Genomic DNA, 21,790 nt, shown 5'->3' with positions numbered 1-21,790 from the left:
TTGTACCTACATAATTTATTTAACAATGAAATTAAGATCCAGTAAAGAAATGCATTGTGGTTCTACCATTTGTTGTTTTTTAAATGGCATAAGCCCAACAAAGCAGGGGTGGATTGCTGCTGGTGTTACTGCTGGTTCGCAACCCACACGCAAAGTGCGTGCACATGCGTTTCATGTGTGCGTGCGCAGATCAATTAAATTGTTCTGTGCACATGTGCAGAACAATTTACAGTGAATTGCGCACATGCAGTCCCTAAAATCCAAAATGGCGGCGGCCAAGTGGCAGTGAGGGAACCGGTTCGGGGGTGTGGCAGGCCTGGGTTGCTGCTGGTTCTGTGACCAGGCCTGAATTCCACTGCTGGTTCGGCCGAAGTGGGCCAAGCCAGCAGCAACTCACCTCTGCCACAAAGTCAACTACACTTGTATTTTATGAGTAAAAAATTAAGTAGACGCATTCAACTGAAATAAAAAGACTGAAATATGATCAAGACCATAATCCAGCTGCATTTGGTTAAGAGAGAAAAGTTTAACAAATAACTTATTAAATTACAGCTTGATTCAAAGTTGCCCATTAAACTTTGCCCTTTTCTTATGAAAGATCTCTTTGTTAATAGAAGTGAGAATACTATAGCTTGAGTTATTACATAGAATCTGGATAATTCAGAATGCACATTAAAGTTTGTATTTCAAGAGACTTACAGATTCAGGAAACAAAGGCTTTTCTTGATATGCTGGTGCTCTACCATTTTTAAATATTTGTTTAAAATACCAGTTGTCTGGTTTTTCTACTGTATTAGTAATTTCAACTGAAAGGAGTACTCTTGAAGATATATTTTCTTTTACATTCTAGTTTAAAATAGCTATTTTCTGGTTAAGACAATGCTCCCAAAATAGAAATAACCAATAGAAAAATTATGAGAGGTGGTAGCCTTCAATTAAGAATTTCACTAAAGAGAGAGACTCGGTTTTCATAAATAGGACTATTATGGAATTCTAGGAACTGACACAGAATTCCGGGATCAAACAGAAAAGGTTTATTGCGCAAGATTCAGTCGCTACACAAAAAAGCAAAGACTGAACCCCGAAGGATTCTAATGCAGGTACTTTTGTACATACTTTTGACATCTGTTGATTGGTTACATTTCTGACAGCCCACTCATCTCAACCCCCCCCCTCTGTTGCTATGCAGGTCACAGGATTCTTGCATCTATCTACGTTTCCTGCCTAAGTTTCCTGTCTTCAAGTCTGCGGTTACATTTGCTTGGCTATGTGTGACTTCCTGCTTATGATACTTCCTCTTACAAAACACTTAACATGCTCCATTATAAAATACGTCACATATATTAAGATTCCTATCATCCCATATTATTCCATATTCCATCTTAGGACAATAAAATCTCAAACTAGGATCTTTCTCTTCAAATCCTCATTCACCAGTACAGGCTTCCAGGATAAACTGAGCCAATCCCCATCGTGAGAGATAAATTGGTTGTGAACATAAAACAGAGGTGGAAAACTTTGTATACTCTCTAAATTCCAAAGTCCTTCACTGTTGGCTTCTTTGGAACTCTGGCTGGGAGATGTTTAAAGATTATCTTCCCAGACTGTACTTTGAAACAAGTAGCAATTCAGAAGCAAGCTAAGCTGCATTATTTTGTGCAATGGCTGATACTTTTAGCGAGGTAATTTATTTTTGTCAAGATGGGAAAAGAGGGACACGAGGAACAAAAACTGCCATTGATCATCTCTGGCAAACTTGCGCTTTGAATCAAGTGAAATGGAGAGAGAATTGGGGAGCTTTGAGGGGGGCAAAGGGGGCAATTGTAAGTGCTATTTCTGCACTTACAGTATAGCAGCAATTTTTTTCTTAACCTGGCATCTTATGGATGTGTATTTTTGTACAATGTGTTAATTTCAATGAAGGAAAACAAGTAAAAGGTCCCGGTTTTCGCATCAGTTAAAAAAAGAACATTAGTTTTAATGGTGATAAGTCTCAAAAACTCTTAAAAGGTTAAAATGCTATTACCAATACGCTTTTCTAAGATCAGTAGATTAATAATTGTATACTGTTGTTATAGAAGTTATGTGTTATAAAAGTAATATCTATTGGTTTTGTTTAAGTAGATTGTGGAAAAACAGGAGCTACCATATACATTAATAAATGTCATTGGCGGTCCAGATGGAGTTTATGAAGACCACATAGAGTTTCTGGAAAAACATCTGAAACTTGTCACCATGCAGGAATATCTGAAAAACAAGCACGTGCTTAATGAAAAAATCCAAGCAATATTCATGTGGGCCTTTAAACCTGGAGCTACCAGGGATCTTCTGAAAGAGCTACGTAATTTAAAAGTGATTGCAGTCTCGGGTGTAGGAATAGACCACCTTGATTTAAAACTGATCTTTGGCTTTGGTATAAGAGTAACCAATACACCTTTTGCAGTGTCCAATTCAACAGCTGATATAGGAATGGCTTTGATGCTGGCTTCCGCTAGAAGGGTTGTGGAAGGTAAAATTTAAGTTTTGTTAACCCAATGACAGTACGATGGGGGAAGGGAGAGATTGAGGGGTCCTTGGTGCTCTCTGAGCATGGTTGATTTCTTGCAGATGTTCCATTACCCCAAGTAGGTAACATCATCAGTGCACTGACGCACTGTTTGGGTAATAAAACGTTTGCAAGAAAACAAACTCAGAGAATGTCTAGGATCCCTTATTTCAACTCTGAGCAACAAATATTCTCCTTTATTTTTTTTTGGGGGGGGGGGGAGGAGAGACTGTTTAAACCAGGTGTAGTCAACCTTTTTATGCCTACCGCCCACTTTTGTATCTCTGTTAGTAGTAAAATTTTCTAACCTCCCACCGGTTCCACAGTAATGGTGATTTATAAAGTAGGGAAGTAACTTTATAAAATTTATAAAGCAAGAGTTACAGCAAACCCCTACCGCCCACCATGAAAGCTGGAACGCCCACTAGTGGGCGGTAGGGACCAGGTTGACTACCACTGGTTTAAACCTTGTATGTTCCGACATAATTGGATGCATTCATATTGTTTTTAAAAAAACTCCCTTGTAGGTGCAATGTAACCAAGTATTTTGCCATTGTCTTTAACCCAGAAAATTTAAAATTTTTCAGTTGAGTCTACATCTCTGAAATGTTCTCATGATTCCCATCCAAGAACTAGCAAGGTTTGCCTCTGCTTAAGGATTATATTGTGGTCTTTCAAGATATAGCAACCTGCTGGACTTATGAACTATCAGATCAGGGCCCCCCAACCTTTTGAACACATTCTGTAGAGAGAGGTTTTTCCGCAGACCAGAGCGATCGTGGTTTGAGTACTGCCCGCATCCCATTTCCCCGCCCCCCTGCTTCCAATCCAATGTACAGATTTGCCCAGACATCTGCCATCATAGCTTGCAAACCCAGCAGAGTTAAATTTGACTCTAGTGACGCCATAGACTGATTTTAATGCCATAATGCAATTCTGGAATATAAAAACATAGAGTGTGTTCTGAACAACCACTTACTAATGCAGGGATACCTGTATAAAACAGTACTTTTTTCCTAATCTTTCACAAATATACATTTTAAATCCATAAATGAGTGTTGCAGGGGAAGGCATGCCTGCATCAGCCAAAGAGACAAATAGGAGCTAGACCAGGGAATCTCGACATACTTTGCCACAAAAGAGTGAGACCTGCGCTATTGAGTATTGGCTGATTTCGTACTACCGTAATCCACTTCTTTTTGGTTTGTTTTTAAACATCTAGGTTATCAAATTGCAGTTTCCCCTGACACTAAACATTTTACTGTTGACTGGCTGGGACAAGAAATAACTGGTGCAACTCTAGGAATCATTGGAATGGGCCGGATTGGTTACAAGGTGGCTCAAAGAGCTAAAGCTTTTGAGATGAAAATTCTTTATCATAACCGAAACCAAAGGTAACCAGCTCTCAGATTAGATCATAGATACACTAAAAGAATTTTTTTAACCTATCTATTTTTATCTTTCTCTTATGGTCACCATGAATAACTCCCATTGCAGGGATACCTGTATAAAACAGTATGTTTTTCCTAATCTTTCACAAATGTACATTTTAAACCCATAAATGAATGTTGCAGGTCAGCCAAAGAGACAAATAGGAGCTAGACCAGGGAATCTCCAAACTAGGCAACTTAAAGACCTGTGGACTTTTGCATGGCTGGCTGGCTGAGGAATTCTGAGAGCTGAAGTCCACAAGTCTTAAATTTGCCAAGTTTGGAGGCTCCTAAGCTAGAGCTTCATTTTCACTGTACTTGCCAGTAAAACAATGTATATTGTACATGTATCAAGATTTGTGTTGGGAGAAGATATGAAAAAAGCATTTTCAACGCTGAATCAGATTAATACAGTATGAAACTAAATCCTTGATAGCGAACCCATGACACACAAGCCGTTGCCCCAGCTTAGCTCCATTGCGCATGCGCCTCCCATTGGCCAGCTGGTTTTTGGATCTCTGCCGTGTATGTGTGGGGGCACATGCATGCGTGGGGCGCATGCATGCGTGGTTGTGGGGGCTACAGTGCCCCTCCTGCGGTCCGTTTTTGCTCCCAGGAAATTGCAGGGAAGTCTAGTAGGCCCAAAATGTAGTGCGGGGAGGGTTGCGCATGCATGCACAGGGGGAGCTGGGGACTCATGTGTACATGCATGGGGGTGGAGGAGCACGGGGGTCACGCACACATTACGTTATGGGTGCACGCTTTTGGCACGCGGCGATAAAAAGATTAGCCATCACTGACCTAAGTAGTATTGGCGCTGGTATGAGAATGGGAAGAAGGCTGTATCATGAAGCGGTATTCTTCAAGAATGGCTAGAATAAGGCATCTTTGTAACAGGTTAGAGGCCTTGTGGATGTACGAACATATATATATATATGTTCAGATTGCCCTTGTCACTAGTTCTGTGGATGTATGAAACATCAGTGGAAATATTGCTAGCATTAATAATTAGAACTAAGTGATTATGTCCTGCAGGAATGAGGCAGATGAACAGGCTGTTGGTGCAGTTTATTGCCAGAAAATTGAAGATTTACTTCCACAAGCTGACTTTGTGATGCTGACTGTGAATCTGACCCCTCAGACATGCAAGTTGATCGGGAGAAAGGAACTAGAACTGATGAAGCCCACGGCCACTCTTATCAACATCTGTAGAGGTAGTATAATGATTTCAAACTCATTATAGCCACACTTTCCTTGAATGTGATGAAATAAAAATCATTTATGACCAGAGGAAAGTAAGGAATTGCAAATAAAATTCTGTCATGAAAATTTAAGACAGAATATAACTCAACTGCCTCATCTCTCAATTAAAGAGCTTGAGATATTGTAATATTTTCAAATACCCATACTGGATTAAACTTGTTCTTCCCAGTTCATGCCCCATCCCATTTTTAGAATTCCTGGCTAACATTTCCCTAAATGCAAATCTCCTTAGTGTTCTAAGGAATGTTCTCCTGAAATACTTAGATGTAGACTACCATTATAGGTAGTCATGGTAGGTAGCCCAACAATTGAACCCAGAATGTATGTATGCTGCTGAGTGAGAAATTTGTTAAGTGAGTTTTGACCCATTTTACGTTTTTCTTGTCACATTTGTTAAGTGAATCACTGAAGTTATTAAATGAGTAACATGGTTATTGACCTTGCTTGTCAGAAGGTCACAAAAGGTGATCATGTGACCCTGGGATATTGCAACCATCCTAAATATGAACCAGTTGTCAAGCATCCAAATGTGAATCACATGACAATGGGGATGCTGCAACGGTCATAAGTGTGAAAAATGGTCCTAGGTAACTTTTTCAGTGCTGTTGTAACTTCAAATGGTCACTAAACGGACTGTTGTAAATTGAGGACTACCTGTATCCATTTTATATTAGGATTATTTTTCTTGCTACTTACTGCTCTTGGGCTTCTGATCTCCAGAAGTAAACCATACATAGGACATGGTGAATATTTTCAGTTAACAAATCAGCAGAGATACTGAAATGTTCACTTTAATTTGTAAATATCAGTCAATATCTAAAACACCTCCTTGAAATAATAGTCAACCTGAGAACTACAAATATTAATTAAAGACCCAAATGTACACATGAAGCAGATAGGTAACAGTAAGCATTTCCTTTATCATTTTTCTAAAATAAGCACTCTTGTATTCCTTTCCCTTATGCTTACTTTCATCTTCTTTCCATTCCAAATTTTCTGAAATGTCAAATATTTTTTAAATTCACAGTCCTTAACCATTCCTCTCCTGCCAAGAAAATTAATGTTTTGACAGTAAGAAGCTGAAAGGAGCAGCACATTATTCAGGTTCTTCACTATAATGTGGAGTTGCTAATCATTTTGATTCTCCTTTTCACATTTGCAATATTTGTGTGCTCTAGTGTGTTAAGCAAAACAGAATTCAATATTTTGATTATGGTTGCTTCATAGAGTTGTAGGAAGTCATAAAAGGGTTTCTCCACTAACCCTCAAATCAATAACTTTTCTTTTTCCCAACAATTTCAAACTGAGTTATTGTTATGTATTGAGCAATTCTTGTAACCCCAAATTCGTTTTGTGATAAGATTGCATTAGCTTAGACCCCATTCATTCAAAATGCTCCTCATTAAAATATAAGGCATTTTTTCTTTGTTTCCAACATGGCTGTCTCCAGAAATGCCAATCTTTTAGTGTGAAAGTGGTATGTCGCATCTAGCAATGATTTACTGCTCTCATTCAAATAAATTACTCTCCCCATTTAGCTTGGTAAGCAGTATCTCTTGATAGAGCTAATAAAACCATTATTCTCTTGTTTGCTTTAAATTCAGGTCAAGTGGTTGATCAAGATGCACTTCTGAAGGCCCTCCAAACAAAAACAATTAAGGCTGCAGCTTTGGATGTAACATATCCAGAGCCACTTCCAAGGTAAAAATTTATGCATTTAGAATTAAAATGTCAGTGTGAACTTTTGGGCTCTGCTTATTCTTTCATTTTAGGTATTCTACCCCAAAATATACTCTGATTCATCTGAGATTCATCTAGACTGAGGGTTATTTAAGATAAGAAAGTTGACCATTGATGCCAAAGAAAACAAATGTTCTATGTTAATCAATAGGGTTATATTTGACTAAATAGTATACACCTTTATTGATTTATGTGTGTTGTTGACTCCTAGAGACAACGTGGATAGATTGTCTCAGTGAATATTATATGATACAGTAAGTTTATTTAAGTTCTCCAAATGTGAAATTAATCTGCAGCTGCAATGTAGCATAATTATTTTAGCCAAGATAAATAGACAACAATTATGGAGTTAACTTGGCAGAAGCTGTTCACTAAGCTTTGAATTCAAACTCAAAGAATCATAGCATTGAAAGGAAACACATATACATATAGGTAATCACGTTCAACCTCTTGTTTGATGTAAATATTAATTAATCCAAATCAATTAATATTGTAGGGAAAATAGCAAATACGCACACAAAGAATTACATTTAGATTTATAAGTATTTAAACATTAGATTTATAGGTATTTATAGGTTTTAATTTCATTATGTGAATGTGTCATTTCCCTAGTTACACTGAGAAGTTAGTTTTAAATGTTCCAAGACAAATGAGATATATCCCCAGAAGAAAGTCTTACAAATGCTTAGGACACTAGCTTCCCCTTCTATGGAGCAACTCAAAACAATCTAAGGACTTACCGTAGAAGGACTGATTGGTCTTGCTGGCCACAGGAAAGCACAGGGAACTGAAATGGAAGTAGTAGAGAGTAACAATTAAATGCTAAAGATCAATTATTTATTTTTATATGATTATGTCTGCCTTGCATTCAGAAGTTCAAGACAGTGTAGCTTCCTTCCTATTTTTCACACAGCATTCATTCTATGAGAAGACTGGGCTAAGAATGACCGGCTCCCCATGGCTCAACTTTATTCAAGATACACCCATTTAGTTGGCTAAGCTTGGTCTTCTCAGTAGTTAAGAATGATTGTACATATAGTATACACAGTATTGTACCCATGTAACTGGGTGAACATGTTGTGAGGACACTAAAAAAAGGTCAACAGATCCAGTCAACTAGCCATGAAAGGATTATATTCATCCCTGTCCAAATCTATGTCCTAGTTCTTCACAATCAGTTATATTGTGGGAACATCTAAACTGAGTCCACTGATAAATGCTACAGTTCTCAACTCTCCTCTTCAGAACTCCCAATGCTTGCAGTGCAGAACACACTTCTACAAGATGGATTGGCTGCATGTTATGTTGCCTGCCAGTACTCTCTTACAAAGTGGCTTATGGGATAATAAACCCTTCCAAGAAAAAAATGGACAGGTCTGTGTATTCCCCATTACTGTGCTTATGTGCTACCAGAGGCAGAAGTGAGGAGATGCTTGAATTAAGAACTGCAAAATATTAATGATCTGATTCTATTTTCTAAAAACTTTGAAAGACCAAAGTACTGTCTATAAATGCCCAGTTCTGTTTTACTTAAGTATGGCACATCAAGTTTAAAACAAAAAACAGAGAACTTTTGTCTTTCCTTTCCTTCAGAGATCATGCTTTATTGGAGTTAAAGAATGTCCTCATAACACCCCACATTGGATCTGCAACTTCACAAGCCCGCCGCCATATGATGGAAAGGATGGTTGAAAATATTCTGGCAGCTGTAAATGGGCTCCCAGTCGCTAATGAAGTCCATGATTAATATGTGCTTTGATGAGATAAAGTATTTTTACATTTGTCTTTAAATGTTTATACCAGAGGTCTCCAAACTTGGGAACTTTAAAACTTATGGTCTTCAACTCCCAGAATTCCTCAGCCAGCCATGCTGACTGGGGAATTCTGGGAGTTGAAGTCCACAAGGCATAAAGTCACCAGATTTGGAAGTCCCTAGTTTATACCAAAGTAATGAATTTGATTTTGACAACAGATCTCCATTTAGCTTTTGGGTGAGGGGGGAGCATGCTTTTGAGTATGTTTTGTTCATTTATATTGTTCCGTTTGTTCTATAGGGCTTTGTTAAACGGAGAGCAAAACAAACCTGAAAAATAAAAGTATCTGTCATCTCTTTTCACTAGATGCATCGGATGAGTGTCCCAGTGGTATTCAATATTTAAAGGGTTTGTTGTCAAATAAGGATTACTGCTAAAGGTATCTGAGATATTTCTCCAAATATCATCTGTGGGATAGGCTGTTATGCTAAAATAGCAGCTGACTTAACGAAGATTAAATTTAAGCATTAAAATTAACAGAACTTATTCCCAAATACTGTAAATATGTCAAATTTTGAAATAAGGCTAATATATATGTATAAATATATATTCTAAATGAAAGATAATTGATGCAATTAGGAGTGCATAATACATATGAGATTTGGGGGCATATAGTTTAAGCTATTCTACATGTTCAATTTTTGTAGTGTCTACTATTGCAAATACTCTATGATGCTACTGAAGAACTCCTGGACTTTTGATCCTTTAAAATACTATTGAAGTGAAATGTGCAACTTTATTAGCAGAGCAGTAATTTTCAGATGTGACTGGAGTTATAGATTACTGAAACTGCCCTTTTTCAGTTTGGGCGACAGGAAAACACGTTCCATAATATAATCAGAAAAAGAACAAATATATACATCAGCATAGTGTAATATCAGACTAGATCTGGAGAGACCCACATTTGAGCCATGGAATCTCCCTGAATGACTTTGGCCCAGTCACTCTGAGCCCACCCTACTTCACAAGGTTGTTGTTTTTTGTGTGGAGAAATAATAATGAATAATGTCTATCCCAGGTCCTTGGGAGGGACTCAATGGGTGGACTAAAATGCCAAATTCAGTCTGAACATCTGGCTGACACTGCAATGGACCACAGTAATAGGTGCCTTGAGTATGATCCCAAAACAACTGGAGCACCTCTTGAGCACCATCAGCATTGACAAAGTTACTATCAGTCAATTGCAAAAGGCAGCTTTATTCAGAACAGCTGACACCTTTCAATGATCCCTCAAATACTATCAAATATCTATATCTGCCTATTTCATGTCCTTGGGAAGGTCTCAATAATTGGATATAAATGCCAAATCCAGTCTGGCTGACTGCACGCAATCTAAAGTGAAGGAAGCCAAGCTGCCTTAACTCCTTGAATAAAAGCGGACAGTAAATCTACCAAATCAGTCATCCAGAGGTGCTTTTTCAGTTGTCAACTGGACTTTCTTGTTTTTTCTTTTGAAGACAATTCGCTTCTCACCCAAGAAGCTCCTTCAGCTCTGACAGGACAGTAGGGAATGGAAGGATTTATATTCTTTGCAGACAGCTGGTCATTTGTATCCTTTTAGAGGGTGGTTGAAGCACTTGGAGGTTTATCTGTGTCCTCGGGGTCACCTGAGTATTGCTTCTGGTTCCTGTAGTTTTTCAATTTTGCCAGCTGTCTGCAAGGAACATCAATCCTTCCATTCCCCACTATCCTGTCAGAGCTGAAGAAGCTTCTTGGGTAAGAAGCGAAACGTCTTCAAAGGGAAAAACCAGAAAGTCCAGTTGCCTCTTGAAAAAAGCTCCTTTGGGACAGCCAGGAGCTGGATGACGAAGAATCTCCACAGAACATAAAGGTGGTGACTGTCGAAGCTCCTGCCTCCAAGAAGTCCTTCCTAGGCGCTGGGGGGCGCTGTAGAAAGAGCTCTGCTACAAGCGGTGTCGTGAGGCAGCATCCGCAGGAAGCGCGGCTCGCGGCTCGGCCCCGCCTTCCCAGGCGTTCTAGAACTCTGGCTTACAATGTGGAACGTTCGGAACGGCTTCTCTGCGGCTGCCACTTTGGCTCTCACCTCGACGAGAAAACAAGCGAGTTTGCCTTGGTTGCTTCCTGCTTTGGGAGGCCCGTCCGGGATAACCTGCCCCGGCTGTTCTCGGGCTCTGCACTGTTCCAGACGACTCTGGCGATCCCCTAGCGAGTTGATCAAAAAGTTCCTCGTTAAAAAAAAGTGAGTGGATCCTCTCTTTTTTGCTCCCGAACCGGAATGGGTGCTGAACTGCGGAGCGTTAATGGCTTCGTGGGTAGGAGATGTTTGCCTCGCTTAATCCTCCTATGCGGCGTGATAGGCAGGGTCGTTCTCCTAAACTGAGATCCCTTACGATCCTGGTCGCAATTCTTCCTTCTGAATTACAGCCCTGCTGATTTTTTAAAAAATTTGGTTAACAAAAGTTTGATCCCATTTCTCGGGAATGTCCCGATTCCCCCGTCATTCTCTGAAATAATAAAATAGGTGTTGCACTTGCAAATCTATGCCTTACAACAGAGGTCTTCAAACTTGGCAACTTTAAAACTTGTGGACTTCAACTTGAAGTCCACAACTCTTAAAGTTGCCAAGTTTGGGGACCCCTGCCTTATAATATACCTAAAAGCAAGCTGTACAGGCGGTCCTCGACTTATACCACAATGGAACCCAACATTTATGTTGCCAAGTGAGAAATTTGTTCAGTGAGTTTTGCCCCATCTTACAACTTTTCTTGCCACATTTGTTAAGCAAATCACTGCCGTTGTCAAATTAGTAACATCGTTTTTAAGTGAATCTGGCTTCCCCATTGACTTTGCTTGTCAGGGGGTCGCAAAAGGGGGTCACGGGGGGGGAGACACTGGGATGCTACAACTGTCATAAATGCAAGTCAGTTGTCAAGCATCCAAATGTAAATCACATGACCATGGGGATGCTGCAACAGTCATAAGTGTGAAAAATGGTCATAACTCTTTTTTCAGTGACGTAACCTTGAACAGTCACTAAGTGAGCTGTTGTGTAAGTTGAGGACTACCTGTACTTACGGTAGTTACATGAAATTGGTTCCAAGTTAAAAATACTTAAGAGTCAGCCTTAACAGCGCCATCCTTTGCGTGGTTTTGGAAGGCAGCCTGAGTGATTCACTTGACTCATTTCAAGTAAGTAAATTGCACTGATTAGGACAAATACCCGCTTGTGTAAAGTTCATATTGCCCAATGCTTTAAGTACTACTCGATCATCTGACAATAATAAATACATGCTTTATTGCCTGTTTAGCTGTTATGAATAAGTCTGTATTTAAGTTAGTTCTACTGTGACATTGTTGTTAGTTGTGAAGTCTTGTCTGACCCATCGTGACTCCATGGACAACATTTCTCCAGGCCTTCTTTTGCCTTTTGATACTGTCCATGGGTTTTCATGGCAAAGATACTGGAGTGGGTTGCCATTTCCTTCTCCAGTGGACCACGTTTTGCCAGAGCCCTCTGCTATGACCTGTCCATCTTGGGTGGCCCTGCACGGCATAGATCATAGCTTCGTTGAGCTACGCAAGCCCCTTCGCCACGACAAGGCAGTAATCCATCAAGGGGATGAGAGACAGAGTGTTGTAAAATACTGACTCTCAACTCATAAATTTTGGAGCTCTGAATTTTGGATTGGAACTCTGAACTCCCATCTTCTTTTGCTGAATTGACTTTTATTTGTGTGTGATATGAACCTTTAATGATTCGTAAGACAGTTCTTCTTAACTTGGCAAGTTTAAGATGTGTGGACTTGAACTCCCAGAATTTCCCAGATAGCGTGCGTGCAAGCTGGGAATTTTCAAATCCACACATCTGAAAGTTGTCCAAGTTGAAAAACTGCTATAAGGGGTATTAGTAAATTATGATTTAATGGTGAAGCATGTCATCGTTATTCATGAACAATATATAACTAATGAGCGAGTTGTGACTGCTTTTTAAACTATTTAGTGCCCTTGTTAAAATTATTTTTCAAGTAGATTTTGCAAAATAGCACCCAATTTTTTTTTTTAGAGTTATTAAAGCATAAACGCTATTTTTTCTCTAATCTTTAAAGGAAGAAGTTTTGGTATTCTAGTCCTACACTTGGATCTGAAGTGGTAAGAAAAAAAATCCCTTAATCTTAATGTCTTAATGTCTTAATGAGCAGATTTCATAAATTTTGTTTAATTCCTCTATTATGATCATTGTACTAGATCATGTGGCTTTCTTGGGGTTCAGGTAAACCCTAAAGTGCAACATTTGTTGCCATAATTGCATAAATCAGTGGCAGCTACTTGTGTTTTCATTGAAGTTGTATTGTATTCTTTAGCTCTGACTGGATGGTGGTCTGTTTGACTATTTTTTGACTATTTTGACTATTTTTTAGATTTGACTTTTTTTTCTTTTTAGATTTATCAGACATTTAGTAGGTATCCAATTATTTGTGATTATTTATGTTTGATTTACTTTTAGGTTTTTGCTATTGTACTATATTTCCAGCTATGCAGCTCTTCTTTAAAGGGATATCTATACAAAATATCAAAATTTAAGAATATAGGTATTTGAAATAACTGGGCTGAAAAGTCTTGCTCATAATCAGGTTACATAGAAGAATTATGCTACCTCCATAAACCAATATACATATTTTTTAAAAATATGATACTGTACACAAAGAGACATAAGATAAACAAATATAGTTGGAACTGTTGTTTAATATTGAGTTATGATTGACCTCCCCGTGGAGGAGGCAGTTCTTTTTAAAAGTTAAAATATAATGAAATGTGATTTATTATTATAGATATGCAATCCTTGAAATTTAAATTCAGCTGTATACTTATGAGATGTAATTGAAATTCAGCACTTTGTTTCCAGTTAGGGATTGCTGTTTCTGCTTAATTATTATCAGGCAGATTGGTATTAAAAGTATGGGAAAATAAGGGTAATGAAAAGCAGAGAAACAATGGCAGTTGTACTGGATCCTTAAAGAAATGCACTACTGTCTAAAAAGTTATATCTAATGACAAAATTGTTTTTTGCAATCCCTTGTTTTTTAAAGCTGTACAAATCATCCAGCTTGACAGATGTTTTAAAACTACAACCTGCAAAGATCAGGAAACAAGATAGCATTCGCAAGAAAACTTTGGACGTTCTGTTTTTTCAAGCTGTACGGGACCTACTGAGCACCCCTCTAGCTGGCCAAGAACTTTATGATCTCAATGTGGATGTGTTTAAGGCAAGTACAAATCATATTGGTCTGCAAAATCCTTTAATTATGTGTTGAAGCAGAAACATCTGATTTTGAGATTGCGTCCAGGAAACTGTGCAGATGTTGCTGTGATTTACTTTATTGCCTTGGATTGCATTGAGAACTGTTCTACATGTATTTTCTTATGGTTTATTGCCTTTATTTATTGCATTGGATTGCGAAGGTATCAAGAACAGTTGTACTGTATTATCAATCAGAGGTAGGGAACGATGGTCCCTTTATCACTTCTGGACTTCAACTCCCAGAATTCTTGAGCCAGCATGGCTGGTTCAGGAATTCTGGGAGTTGAAGTGTACAATTCATGAAAGGTCTGTTGTTCCCCATCTTTGTTATAAGTTGATAATGCCATTTTATACCAGACCTGCATATGCTTTTACATTTAATTTGCAGCCCTATTCAGCTGGAAGTTATGGAAGAGAAGCTCTGTAGACATAGATGTACCATTACTCGTGATCTAGTATTAGGAGGGCTTAAAACAGAGTATTCCTTTCATATATTAGTAATGATCGTAGATAAAGGCTTCAAAAAATCTTTATTACAAAAATGTATCCCTTTGAGAGAGGCTATTACAGGTAGTCCTCAACTTACAGCAGTTCATTTACTGACCATTTCAAAGTTACAACAGCACTGAAAAAGGAGTCTAATGACTGTTTTTCACACACTTATGACTGTTGCAGCATCCTCATGAGCAAAATTCAGATGCTTGGCAACTGGTTCATATTTATGACAGTTGCGGTATCCTGAGTTCATGTGATCTCCTTTGGTGACCTTCTGACAAGTAAGTCAATGGGGAATCCAGATTCACTTAACAACTGTATTACTAATTTAACAATGGCAATGATTCACTTAACCACTTTGGCAAAAAAGGTCGTAAAATGAGGCAAAATGCACTTAACAAATGTCTTGTTTAGCCACAGAAATTGTGGTCGTAAGTCAAGGACTACCTGTACTTTACATTGGTGTTTAACCCTACATTTTTTCTCCAGGATTTTGTTTCTTTGGAAGAATCACTTCCTAACCATTCTTTTCCAACAGGGAAGAGGAAAGATTTTTTGCTCTTTTGCAGAGAACTTCCGGCAACACTGCTGTCTTCATTGTTTTTGTTAGTTTTTAATACCTGATATTTGATGCTTCCAGTAATGGGGCATTTTGCTTTCCTGTTCATGTGTTATATTCAGTGTACATTGACTTTCTCTGATTTAAAATCCAATTGTATTGATAACTTGCTTTTGTCATTGGAGAGTTGGGTGTGATACTTTCAGATGTTTTTAACTATGTTTATAACTATTTCATTTCTATATATCCCATAAAATATATAGAAATGTATTGACATCTAGATTTCTTCAACACATCATTAATAGTGTAATTTCCATTGATATTCATCAGACTTAAGATTAAACTCAATTGTATCTGCAATATTGGAACTTCCCTACTTTAAAATGGAACTTGTACTTCTTGGTAAAACTGAATTGATATATAACTGACACCTTCTTCCGTTTCCTTGCAGAATGATTATCCTTCAGTTTATATTCTTGGTAATAATTCCTTATAAGGGACGCGATGTCTCAGTGGCTGACGCTAGCTTGTCGATTAGAAAGGTTGGCAGTTTGGCGGTTCGAATCCCTAGCACCGCGTAACGGAGTGAGCTCCCATTACTTGTCCCAACGTCTGCCAATCTAGCAGTTCGAAAGCATGTAAAAATGCAAGGAGAAAAATAGGGGCTGCTTTGGTGGGAATTCTGTGCGCCTTTGGCGTTTAATCATGCCAGCCACATGACTACAGAGAGTCTTTGGACAGCATTCGCTCTTCGGCTTTGAAACGGAGATGAGCACTGCCCCCTAGAGTTGAGAATGACTAGTATATAGTATATGTGCAAGGAGAACTTTTACCTTTACCTAATAATTCCTTCTTGAATGTCTGTGAAGTAAAATCTTTCCACTCTCAATGATTGATATGGTAGCACTATTTTTAATAGCAATTTATTTCACTCGCATGCAGTTTGGTAATAGAATTGTTTGTCGCGCTCCTTTCAAATGTGAAATGGGCATTTAAAGTTAGTATTTTAAATTTCTTAGGCTTCCCTCACATCAGATTTTGCAATATGTCGCATATATTGGAAGAGTTCGGGCAATGCGGAAAAGGATGACTATATTCAGCAAGCCTTACAGAGAAAAGCATCATATATTAGGTACTGGTATGGTGTATCTTTGGTCCAGCAAACATCCTTTAAAGAATTGGCTGGTTTTGGTCTGTAAAATGGGGGGATACTTACAAAAAAATACAGTGGGACATCCAGAATTAACAGAATAATGGCCCACAGGTCATTCTCACAACTATTCACTTAGTGACTGTTGGAAATTACAATGGCACTGAGAAAAGTGACTTATGATTGGTTTTCATACTTACCACCATTTCAGCATCCCCCATAATTGGTCATGTGATCAACATTTGTGCGCTTGGCAATTCTCATGTTATTTATGACAGCTGCACTGTCCCAGGGGTGTGTGTGTCATGTGATCACCATTTGTAACCTCCCCAGCTGGCTTCTGACAAGCAATGTCAATGGGGAAAGCCAGATTCGCTTAATGACCGCATGATTCACTTAACAACTGAAGCAATTTGCTTTACAACTCTGGCAAAAAAAAAAGTAATAAAAGGGGGGAAACTCATTTGCCCACTGCCTAGCTTAGTGAGAGAAACTTTAGGCTCAGTTGTGGGCGTAAGTCGAGGATTACATGTATTTATAACTTAAACCTATTCCTTCCATCTTTAAAAGAGAAGCTTGCAGATAATGCTTTTAGGTTGTCTTCATAAGTAATCATGTGGGCGTTAACGTTTTTTTCTTTCTAGACATCTTCTGATATCGTATCGTATCCGGGTAAATGTTCCTTCAATAACATTTGTTAGAGACAGAGAAGAAGAGGCTATAAGAGAGGTAAGAGATAAATTTCCTATATGTCTGTGTTTTTAGGGTAATTTAATTGAAGTTCTTTTCTTTAATGAAATTCTTGTACGAGCCACGGTGGCACAGTGGTTAGAGTGCAGTATTGCAGGCTACTTCTCCTGACTGTTGTCTGCCTGCAATTTGGCAGTTCAAATCTCACCAGGCTCAAGGTTGACTCAGTCTTCCAAGGTGGATAAAATGGGGACCCAAATTGTTGGGGACAATATGCTGACTATGGCTGTAAAATTACTGTAAAGCAGTATATATGTCTAAGTGCTATTGCTATTAAAATTGTAGTTTACTATACAACAGGCTATAAACTTAAGATAGCTAAAACCTACTATTTACATGTATACAATTTACATTTATATTAAATGTTTATAGTATGTGTATAATATGTATGTAAAGTACATAGCTATCTTATGCTTTGTAAAGGTAGAGTAACATAATTAGGAGGAAAAAAGTTGTCTGCACCAGAGACAACCAATATTGTTAAAGAACCACATGGCTCATTCTGATTACTATCTGGTGCCGAGTTACAAACAGTTGCAGCATGAGAGTCATATATTGCTACACAGTCACCTAGTGAGAGTTGCTGTGACCTATGTTAAGGAGCCTGTTGGTGAATAGCAATAGCATTTAGACTTATATAATAGCGCTTTCTAGCACAATGTAGAAGTATTATTTGCATATTGCCCCCAACAATCTGGGTCCTCATTTACCAACCTTGGAAGGATGAAGGCTGAGTCAAGCTTGAGCCCCATCAGGTTCGAACTCCAGGCTGTGGGCAGAGTTTGTCTGCAACACTGCACTTTAAGCAGTTTTATGTGTGGAGCAAAGTGGAGGAAGTACTTGCACAAGGAGTATGACCATACTCTCCAAAACCTAACTCCCACCTCCCAAGGCTCAAGATCTCATTATTTGGCATTTTGTAATCCTTTGGGTTTATGCTGGAACAGAACTCATGAATGAGAGCTATTTATACATTTGGCAACAGAAAAATCTTAAATAACTCCCTCAAAGATTCCTTTTTTAACAGTAATTTTATGAAATATTATAATTACAAAAGGTTATAATACATGTTTTAAATATAGAAGAATAAAGAGTAAAAGATGAAGAAAAGAAAGAAAAAAGGAAAAGGAGAAAATTAAGAATGGAGTTAAGAAAAAGAAAACAAATTTATAAAGAAATGACTTCCCCCTTTATCAAAAGTATATATTTTTTAGTAATTAATCGCGCTTCTCTTAAAATACAACAAAGGATCTATTCTTTCCATAAAGCCATCCATAATGCGTTGTCATTTTAGCCCTGATGTCAATAAAAGTCCATCAAGGATTATCAGAGGAATAATCTATTTTAACCTAGTTCAAAAACACCAATTATATGTACCTTTAACTTCACTTAATCTTAATTTTTAATTCTTTCAAATAATATTCTAGACTAGAACTTGATTTCTTTTCATTTTTTCTTTGTCTCTTCTCATGAGATTCTTCAAAACTCTTAACAAACCTCCCTCTTGTAAATCCAATAAAGGAAAATTATCCTCTTGGTTTGTTATTTGTATATCTCCCGTAATTGTTAATACATCAGCCTATTTCTTTTGTACATCCATGGTAGCATCTTTTTCCATGTTGTTCTTGTAGCCTGACTTTTATAAATCCACTTTCAAATTTGTCTCAGTCTTACCAGATGTTGTCAGAGGCAGATGTTTCTGCTGATGCTATTAACTTTTGAGTCCGTTCTTCAAAAATAGCCTTCAATATGTTCAAAATTTAGAATATTTTGCTTTATTTGTAGCTGTAAGTCATGTGTTCTCCTTTCATTATAATATTTAGTACCCTCAAGTATTCAATTTTTAAAACTTTGTTTTTTTTAAAAAAATAATTTTTCCACAAGGAGGATTCTTTATAATTACCGTATTTTCCCCTCAAAAAAGAGGCTGAAAATCTGGGTGCGTCTTATACACTGAATACAGCATTTTTTTGCCTCCCGAAGCCCTGCCCCCTTCACCAACATGTCCGTACAGAACCTGTAGAAGGCTTTCAGAGAGCTTCTGGGGGATGGGGAGGACAGAAATGAGTGAAAAACGGACCGTTTTTCATTCAATTTTGCCCCCCTCAGCCCCCAGGACTACTCTATAAGCCTCCTAAAGGCTATTTTGACAAAACACGGGCCCGTTTTCTGCTCGTTTTGGGGGGGAGGGCGCCCCCCAGGAGAACTCTGCAAGCCCCCTAAACACTATTCATTTTGATTGTGAACAGAAAAGTCTTATTTCTGGACAATTTCAGTGTTTTCTTTCCTTTTACGTTGTTACAGGTTGAGAAATTATTGGCAATTGCTGACATGGGGCCTGAAGAAGAAGAAGAAAATGAATTAATTCAGAATGATTTCAGGTAAATTAGTAAAGGCAGGTGCAATCCTGAGCTAGTGAAAAATATCCTCAATACAGGTAGTCTTCAGCTTACAAACACAGCTGAGCCAGAAATTCCTGTTGTTAAGTGAGAAATTTGTTAAGTGAGTTTTGTCCCACTTTACAACTTTTCTTACTACATTTGTTAAGTGAATCACTGAAGTGGTTAAATTAGTTAACACGGTTGTTAAGTGAATCTGGCTTCCCCATTGACTTTGCCTGTCAGAAGGTCGCAAGAGGGGATCGCGTGACCCCTGGACACTGCAACCCTCATAAACATGAGACCGTTGTCAAGCATCCGAATGTAAATCACATGACCTTGGGGAGGCTGCAAGGGTCATAAGTGTGAAACATGGTCATAAGTCACTTTTTCCAGTGCCGTTGTAACTTCAAGTAGTCACTAAAGTCTGTATCTATTAAAATGCCTTTTACTGGAAGACTGTAGAAATTTCCAATTGTGCAGTTGAAAAGCTGATAATATAGCATGGTTTTTCTATAGCCATCCCCTCTTTTAACTATAGGGATGACTTAAAAACTCTGGGAGGGTAAGGGAGACTTGCCCAAGTGGTACAAATTGCAGGGAATCGGGAAAAATCAGGAATATATGCAAACATCAGATACCTTCAGCCTGTATGTTTCATTGTTTACTCCATTCCTTGCAGTGAGGAAAAATCCACCGCAGCTGATACCCTCGGGGAGCGCTCCATCCACACCAATCTATTTGGAATTGATCATAAAGCATTAAATAAGCAAATAATGGATTACAAAAAAATGAAAAAGAAGGAGGTCCTGGAAGGGACTTCGGTACTAGAAATGCAGTTGGCTGAGATACGGCAACACCAAAAGAAAATGAGGAGGAAGAAAGCGAGGAAAATTTACGATGACGACCTTCATCCTGAGGCGTATTTGATGGAGAGATACAGTAAAGATGATTGGGACAGTAAAATTTCATCTTCGGAGAATGAGGAACTGGAGTACAAGCCAAAGGAAGATGGCAATGAATTAGAAAAAGAAAAGTAGAACTCTCAACGTTAAATGAATTTTATAAAACTATGAGTCAGTTTGAACTACCCCATTATAAAACATCCAATCGTTGAGTGGAGAATATATTGCAGCTGAAGTTTCCCTCATTTCTCCCCTCCTTTATGATTCATTTCCCCTTTTCCTTATTTATATGACCATAATTTGCTGTTATATCCCACTCTGGCAGCCTATCATTTATTTTATTAAAATTGACTTGTTAACCTGCTATAACCCTTGTGGAATCTTTTGAGTTAGATGAGCTCTAAAAAAAATACAGCTAGGCCTTGACTTACGGCCACAATGTAGCCTACAATTTCCATTGGCAAGCAAGACACTTCAGTGAGTTGTCTTCGTTTTATGACATTTTTGCCATGGTCAAGCAAATCACTGCAGTTGTTAAGCGAGTCATATAGTTCAGGGCTGTCAAACTCAATTTCATTGAGGGCCACATCAGGGCTGTGGTTGATCTTGGGGGGGCAGCTGGGGGGGCGTGGCCAACTTGATGCCACTCCCCAAACTGCTGGCAGGTTTCCTCTTTGCATTGGGTAGACTGAGCCAAAGCTGTGCTGGCCCGATATTTCCTCTTTGCATTGGGTAGACCGGGCTGAAGCAACCCAGACTGGCCCCTTACATTTTCCAGGCCTCCTCCATGGGCTGGATCGTACTTCATCATGGGTTGGATCCAGCCCGCCGGCCTTGTGTTTGACACCCTTGATGTAGTTGATAAGCAGATCTGGTTTCTCCATTGACTTGGTTATTGGAATCCAGTTGGGAAGGTTACACATGGTGATCACATGACTCCAGGAAACTACAGCTATCATAAATATATGCCAGAGACCAAGCAACGGAATTTTGATCATGTGACCATGGTGACGTAAGTGTGAAAAATGGTCGTAAGTCACATTTTTGGTGCTGCTGTAACTTTGAACAGTCACTAAACAAATGGTTGTAAGTCGAGAACTACTGTAAATCAATAGGTAAACTTGTTTTAATGTATAGTCTGACTTGTTAGTTGTAAAGAGCAGGTAGACAAGGCTGATCATAATTTGTAATTTCATTGTCGATGTTGCTGCCTCTTGAAGGCCTTATTTTCTTAAGAGTTTTTATGTGTTAGAATTAGTCTTGTGCTCAAGAGCTCATGGTTAGGTTCTTGCCTAGCGCCTTCTGACTAAATAGTCCACAGCATCAGGAAATGCTCAAGGATCCCCACCTACCAGCATACACAATAATGCTGGATCTTATTTAAGCATCAAAGGGATATTTCATTTCGGTGGCAGCATTTGACAGAGGCCTTGTTAGGTCTGCATGTGTCCGTGTGTAGCCAATTTTAGGCTAAGCAGTGTCAGCCTCTTGTTGGGTAGAA

At 38.5% G+C, this 21,790-nt stretch overlaps 2 protein-coding genes across 2 annotated transcripts; both read left to right on the top strand.

Moving 5' to 3' along the window:
- Positions 1–1,543: 1,543 nt before the first annotated feature.
- On the top strand, positions 1,544–9,242 carry LOC309390902 (putative 2-ketogluconate reductase). Its single transcript, XM_081950783.1, has 6 exons — positions 1,544–1,682; positions 2,125–2,509; positions 3,768–3,939; positions 5,011–5,189; positions 6,843–6,939; positions 8,572–9,242. Exons 1-6 carry the CDS (start codon positions 1,662–1,664, stop codon positions 8,723–8,725), a joined length of 1,008 nt encoding a protein of 335 aa, XP_081806909.1. The 5' UTR covers positions 1,544–1,661; the 3' UTR covers positions 8,726–9,242.
- A 1,490-nt stretch (positions 9,243–10,732) lies between these two features.
- On the top strand, positions 10,733–20,658 carry RBFA (ribosome binding factor A). The gene is made up of 7 exons (XM_081950122.1): positions 10,733–10,992; positions 12,860–12,902; positions 13,841–14,017; positions 16,126–16,238; positions 16,901–16,985; positions 19,311–19,387; positions 20,067–20,658. The coding sequence occupies exons 1-7, from the start codon at positions 10,787–10,789 to the stop codon at positions 20,422–20,424; spliced, it is 1,059 nt and encodes a 352-aa protein (XP_081806248.1). The 5' UTR covers positions 10,733–10,786; the 3' UTR covers positions 20,425–20,658.
- The last annotated feature ends 1,132 nt before the right edge of the window (positions 20,659–21,790 follow it).

Source organism: Natrix helvetica (genome assembly GCF_964273705.1).
Source record: "Natrix helvetica genome assembly, chromosome: 4".
Classification (NCBI taxonomy): domain Eukaryota; kingdom Metazoa; phylum Chordata; class Lepidosauria; order Squamata; family Natricidae; genus Natrix; species Natrix helvetica.
This window is presented reverse-complemented; position numbering and strand designations above follow the sequence as displayed.